The sequence below is a fragment of the Atta colombica genome, unplaced genomic scaffold (genome assembly GCF_001594045.1).
Source record: "Atta colombica isolate Treedump-2 unplaced genomic scaffold, Acol1.0 scaffold146, whole genome shotgun sequence".
Taxonomy (NCBI): Eukaryota; Metazoa; Arthropoda; class Insecta; order Hymenoptera; family Formicidae; genus Atta; species Atta colombica.
Genome location: NW_017259235.1, coordinates 556,612 through 562,799, shown reverse-complemented (window position 1 = coordinate 562,799; position 6,188 = coordinate 556,612). Strand labels below are relative to the sequence as shown.

The window sequence follows — 6,188 nt, the reverse complement described above, 5'->3', positions numbered from 1 at the left end:
CTATAAACCTTGATGTGATTTCGATGAGCGCAGCCATAATATAATTCATCGAAATTACATCAAGGTTTATGAAATAAATTTAATAAATATAAGATAATCGCACTGTTAACTGCGTTGACTCCCACAATCTTTATTACTTTTTATTATTTTAAATTTGTAGAGTCCTTGCTTTCATTAAATTTTTGAATATATATTATAGAACATTAAAGCAATGTATGTAATAATATAATAATATATAATTAATATAAATTTTTTAATTTATTTTGAAAAGTTAACTTACAAAACCATACACGGAAAAAATGTTTGATTGAATTCTGGTGAAAAATGAACGATCTAGAATTCTAGTTAAATTTACAAGAAATTTCCAGAAATTACCAGAAATTTTAAATTTTCTGGTTAAATCTATTAAAATTCTAGATAAAATAACCAATATTTAGTAGATTTAATTAGAAATCTAATAGATTTAACAAAAATTCTGGATCATTCATTTTCCATCAGAATTCCAGTTAGTAATTCAACCATTTTTTTCTGTGTATAGTATTGTTATGAAGAATTAGAGATAAGAAATATAATATGCTAAAAACTGCAAGAACGACTAAATTTAATATTGTGTTTATTTTTATGTTTATTTTTATAAATTTGCATTAACTTTGATTTAATTTGTTATAATTTTCTATGAAAACAAGCTAATTAACATTTATTTTATTTATTTATTTTATTTTAAGGTATTTATTGTGATATAAAATTGTTCGATAAAAAAACATAGATAAAAGTTATAAATTAGGAACTCAGGCTTTTCTTCTATAAGAGTTTAAAAAGTTTCAAGGCTGACCAGATTAACCACTGACTATCAAACTGTATGTGATAACAAAAAACTTTCCAGATAACAAAAAACTTATGTAGATTACACTGGTTAATGAACACAAGTATTAGCCTTCAACGTTTCTACATCGACTGTAATTATGCAATGCACATAAATCTCATTCATTTTCACACGTACACATATACATGTACACAGGCGTAATATTTTACCTGAATTAAATTATATTTTACCTGAATTAAATTTCACTTCCTGATTAAAGACCAAAATTTATTATGAGGCATTCGAGCATCGTATACATGTAATCTCGTCTCGTAATATTCTTCGTGAAACATCGTTTATCCGTAAGAAGCCCATTGAATTGTTTTTATCAGATTGTCTTAATAGGAAAAGGTTCTCCAAACAGGCGTCAGTCTATTCGAAAGCGAATGCAACCTTGACCTGCCTCTATATTAAATCTTCTAGAATATACAAATATGTTTCCCTTACAGTAGTCGTTTTCTAATATAAAAAATATTAATATAAAAAATAAGCAGTATCCTCTGACGATACATGTAATCTAATCGTAGTGTTGCATCCTCTCATGCATTGAAGCGATTAAGGCCTTGTTTAAGTCACGTGCCAGCTATTTATCGTACAATATTTCAATAGTCGCAATCGACTCAATTTGAAGCGTTACATACAACACAATTATCCAAACATTTAGTCCAATAATTTAAAGGACACGTGTTCAATTTTGCATACCAAAAATATTATCAATTGCTTCAAGATTAACCCTTGATCTCCAATATTAATGAAGAGGAAAGGCTTTATGCCAACTATTCATTGTCTCAAATAATACTTTTATTAACGATATTTTCCTCTTATACAATAATTCTAGCAAGTATCATGTCTACTCCTTTACGAAATTCAATATTTTGAAAAAAAAAGTTAGAAAAGTATACTTTTGAACATATTTAAAAAAATGTACTAATTAAATGACTCGTTTAAAAAAAAAAAATTGTTACAAGTATAATCTATAATAATTTGTAGAATTATACACACTTGTGAAAAGTGCATTAAATTGCATAAGATGTAAAAAAAACTTAATTGTAAGAATTAAACTAATACATAGATAAGTAAATGTGCTTATTAATTGTCATTTTATTTTGAAAAAAAATTTTCTTTATTTTAAGTCTATATTTTCCTATAATTATTTAATGAAAGTATAATTAATAAAAGTATAGTTTGTTTAGGCAAAAATGTTTCCATTAACAGTATACATAAGAGAACAGTTTGGCATTATAAAATTTAAAGCATTCATGTGATACTATTATTGTATTTTAATATTTATGAATTTTAATTAAAAAACAATTAAATGCCCTTTTATTATATAAAACTCTTGTATAGATTTCATTAAAGATACTGAGGTCTTGATTATCCATATCATTTCATTCATGTACTAATTCTATGTTATCTAATATATAATATTATATTATACATATTGATATAATATAGTATAATATAGTATAATATAGTATAATAGTATAATATTGATATATCTATATATATATATTAACCACATTAATATGTATATCATCTATAATATAATATTGTTGAGTTGTCCATTCTCCAAATCAACTATTTTACTGAAATATTTGTGTCATGTTGATATATACTTTTGTTTCTTAGTAAAAATTAAAATCAGTTAAGGTAAATATTCTTAACATAAATTTATATAATATTTTAAAAATAAGGCAATTAATCATAAACAAAAGACAATACATAATGTGATCATCAAGAGATTTATTGAAACTAAATAGCTATTATTTTGTTTGAACAAATTGTTTAATGAGTGTATAGAATGAAATAAATTAAACACCAAACTATAGAAAAAAAAACTCGTCATTTTCATTAGTATAAAATATATATAACAATAAGTATTATTTAAAAAACCAACAATTTGTCTGATTAAATGATTGATATATTTTCAAAGTGATCATCTGAATTAATGGAGGAGTACTTTACTTTCGAAAAATTTCTTTCATATAGAAATGGCTATCAAGATTATAATTTTCTGAACAATATCACTGAATTAATTAGATTTTCAATTATTCAATATGCATTTCTACAAATTTATAAATATATATTCATTCTGCACCACACTAATGACAACAAATTTCTTTTGCAGAGTAGTGTTCCATTTTCATTTTCAATTGATAGAAAGTAACAGCCATTAATTTCAACAATTTTCAAGCACCTGTTTCTGTTTAATCAAAAACAAATAAAATAAATTAAACAAATAAAATAAATAATTAAAAAAATAGCGATACAATCACTTAATCGTTCATTGATGATATTCCGATAAAGACTGTAATTTATTATATTAAGAGACTTATTTTGCAATTCTTAATTAATGTAACTGTAGTTACAGTCGTTACAAGAGTTACAGAATAGACCTCTTAACCTTTAGAAACTTACGAAAATCTGGTCTGGATGAATTTCGTTGAAATATGTCACAAATTCATGTTCGGAGCACAGAACATTTACGTTTCACATGTATTCGAGATGTAATAAAATTGTGTACATAAAAATCTTACAAAATTCTGTTAAGAAAAAAATTGTACTGCCAAATTAGTTACGAACACATATCGGCAATTATCTCAACCGGCATTTGTCACGGCAACATCGATGACACGACGTCCACAAATTGTCAACGACAAAGTCGCGTCGCCAACTACGAAAAACGAAAAGAAACTAGCACAGGGCAGTCTGTATTTATATCACTCACAGCAGCAACGTCAAATGTAATTGGTTTTTGCTTTTGACTAGAATTAGATTCAACCAATCACATTCAGTTACTGTTTAGCCATAGAGAATTACACCACACAGCACGCAGAATTTCCAGCAATTTACGCATGCGATCTAGAACGAAAAAAGTCGCATTGTGTGCAGACTTTACTTACCGATGAAAAACTCTACGGAAAGAAGATTCCCCTCTTCGGCAGCCAATCAGCGCACTTGGTAAATAACGAGGTAACTAACAGAGGAATTTTTGAAATTTTCTTACGGCAATTCTGTTTATGGCGTCCGTATCGTCTGTATCTGTATCAGGGCAGGGGCAACATTCTTTCCGGTTCTATTGGGCGCTGTGTAATTCGACGTTGGATCATCTCAATCGTCTCGGTGAATATTGCAAGCTGGCAAGGTAAGAGAGATTATTCTCGCGTTGTAATCACTTTGGTCTACAATTTCATGTCCTCGGCACATCGGTTTGCATTGTGTAACGTAAATTCTATCATTTTCGAAATTTGCAAATATCGGGTAGTCTATGTGCATGTGGAACGATAATATTACCTGTTTATGTTTACGTTGGGAAAACAACATTGGGGGAGCTGATTATACGAGTGTCTGTGTAAAAAGTAGGTCAGTTATAAGGGCTTGGCAGAAAGTTTTCAGAATTTGTTTGTTTTCATTCCTCGGAAGAGGTGACTGGTTTAATATTATTTGGTTCTCTTGTTTTTATTTTCCTTGCTTTGCTATCATACTAACAGTATTTTTGTGTATCCTTTGGCCTTATTTTTTAACTTATTTTTTTCTTCCAATTCTTATTCAATATCTAAATTCAATTCTAAATCATAGATGCTGATAAATGCCATATTTATAATAGAATTTGTTTTCTCTCTAATATTATATAAAAATTCTGGGTTACTTTTTATATTAAATTTTCTAGAAACTATCTTGAACAAACTGAATTATGAGAAATATGAATGAATAATTGAAAGCTGCGATTGAAAATAATATAGACTGAAATAATTAACAATTTTTGCTTCATTATTACAAGCTATCTTTACATAACCTAAATATAACTACTAAAATATTTTTTAAGCACAATTTGTAAAAAATATTAATTTACATTTAAAAAATATTAATTAACATTTAAAAAAATATAAATTTAAGCATTGCGTAATATTTAGTCTTATGAATATATTTGTGATAGGTATAATGGATTATGCTGTTGAAAATTTAGAAAAGACTTCCGACATAGAGCGGAAAGCAACACTCAACAAGCTACATAATATGCAATGGCTGAAAAATACATCTTATTCAGCAAATCCGTATGTTTTAACCCTTTTTTCTTTGTTTTAGAACATATTTTTGTGTTGTATATTAACATATAGTTTTGTCTTTTCATAAGATTTTTTAATGTTTTTTTTTCAATTAAATTATTAATAATTTGATTTTTTATGTTAATCTTCTGTTAGAATCTATTCCAATTGCAATATTGTTAATAAACAATCTTGTACAATATAATAGAAAAAGTAACTTTTGTTTTGCATTATATAAATTATATACTGTATAATATATTTATATACATCTATTATACATTCAGGATATTTCAGAATGTTACTTTTTTTAGCTATAAATATTGGCGTATGGCATTGGAGCATTTGAGTTAATACAAATTAGGCTTAAGAAATGTTAATAAATAAAATTTTCTCTATATTTATCACACTAAACTTTTAACATACCATCTATAAAACTCTGAAATAGTCTATGCACATTTTCTATAATTTATATTAATATACATACATATTTTTATCTAAATTTTTACTAGCTGATATATAAGGAGATGGATTAAAGGTACATTTTGTAACGTTATGTCTATATTGTGCTTTAAAATTATTTTTACATTGATTTTTTATTACAGCGACAAGATAAAAGCTGTTGTCTATAAGCAAGTACAAGATCAAGATGAGGAAAAGAAAATAGAAGATAAAGTTTCAGAACTGGCTGAAACTATCAAGATACATGCGGTTAAAGAACTTGATAAATATTCTTCAATAAACAATATGCTTAAAACAGATTTATTTAATGATACAATGCCAGAAAAAGATGAGAATATTTGGAACAAAGATATAGATACAGCCAATTTATTTTCAAATGTTGATAACCTGGCTGATCAAAAGAATGAAGAAGATATGTTAAGTATTGTGGAAAGTATTGTAACAGCAAAGCTGGAGGCTGAATTTTGTATAAACAAGGAGCATAAAGATCAATCAAATACATCAGAGAACAATACCAAAGATATCGTACAGTAAATATAAAAAATTGTAACTTAATTATTATTAATATATTACTTTAATATCTTTTTTATATTTTATATTTATATTTTATGTATTTATTATATTTTATATTTACAATAAATTAGGGAAACAATATGTACAAATCTTTCCGAGTCACAAAAAATTAATGAAGACACAAAAGAGCTGAAATTAATAAAACATTCTGATGGTAATAATAACGATTCCAAATCAGTAACACTATGTATGTCAAACGACAAACAAAATTCAATTTGCAAAATAACTGATGCAGAAAGCAGTAAAGT

The 6,188-nt window shown here is 26.3% G+C and overlaps 2 protein-coding genes across 2 annotated transcripts in view; one reads left to right on the top strand and one right to left on the bottom strand.

Moving 5' to 3' along the window:
- Positions 1-3,491, bottom strand: part of LOC108685125 (sodium-independent sulfate anion transporter-like) — a 9,349-nt gene extending 5,858 nt beyond the window's left edge. Inside the window, 2 exon segments of the mRNA XM_018189781.1 lie at positions 1,054-1,281; positions 3,281-3,491. The gene's annotated coding sequence lies outside the window, so the exon portion shown is untranslated.
- Positions 3,492-3,882: 391 nt separating this feature from the next.
- The window catches only part of LOC108685120 (putative uncharacterized protein DDB_G0282133), a 5,054-nt gene continuing 2,748 nt past the window's right edge, over positions 3,883-6,188 (top strand). Inside the window, exons 1-3 of the mRNA XM_018189774.1 lie at positions 3,883-4,007; positions 5,511-5,897; positions 6,012-6,188. The exon at positions 6,012-6,188 is cut by the window's right edge and continues 20 nt beyond it. Of these exons, the coding sequence (XP_018045263.1) occupies positions 3,883-4,007; positions 5,511-5,897; positions 6,012-6,188 (689 nt within the window). The remainder of the gene's footprint in view (positions 4,008-5,510; positions 5,898-6,011) is intronic.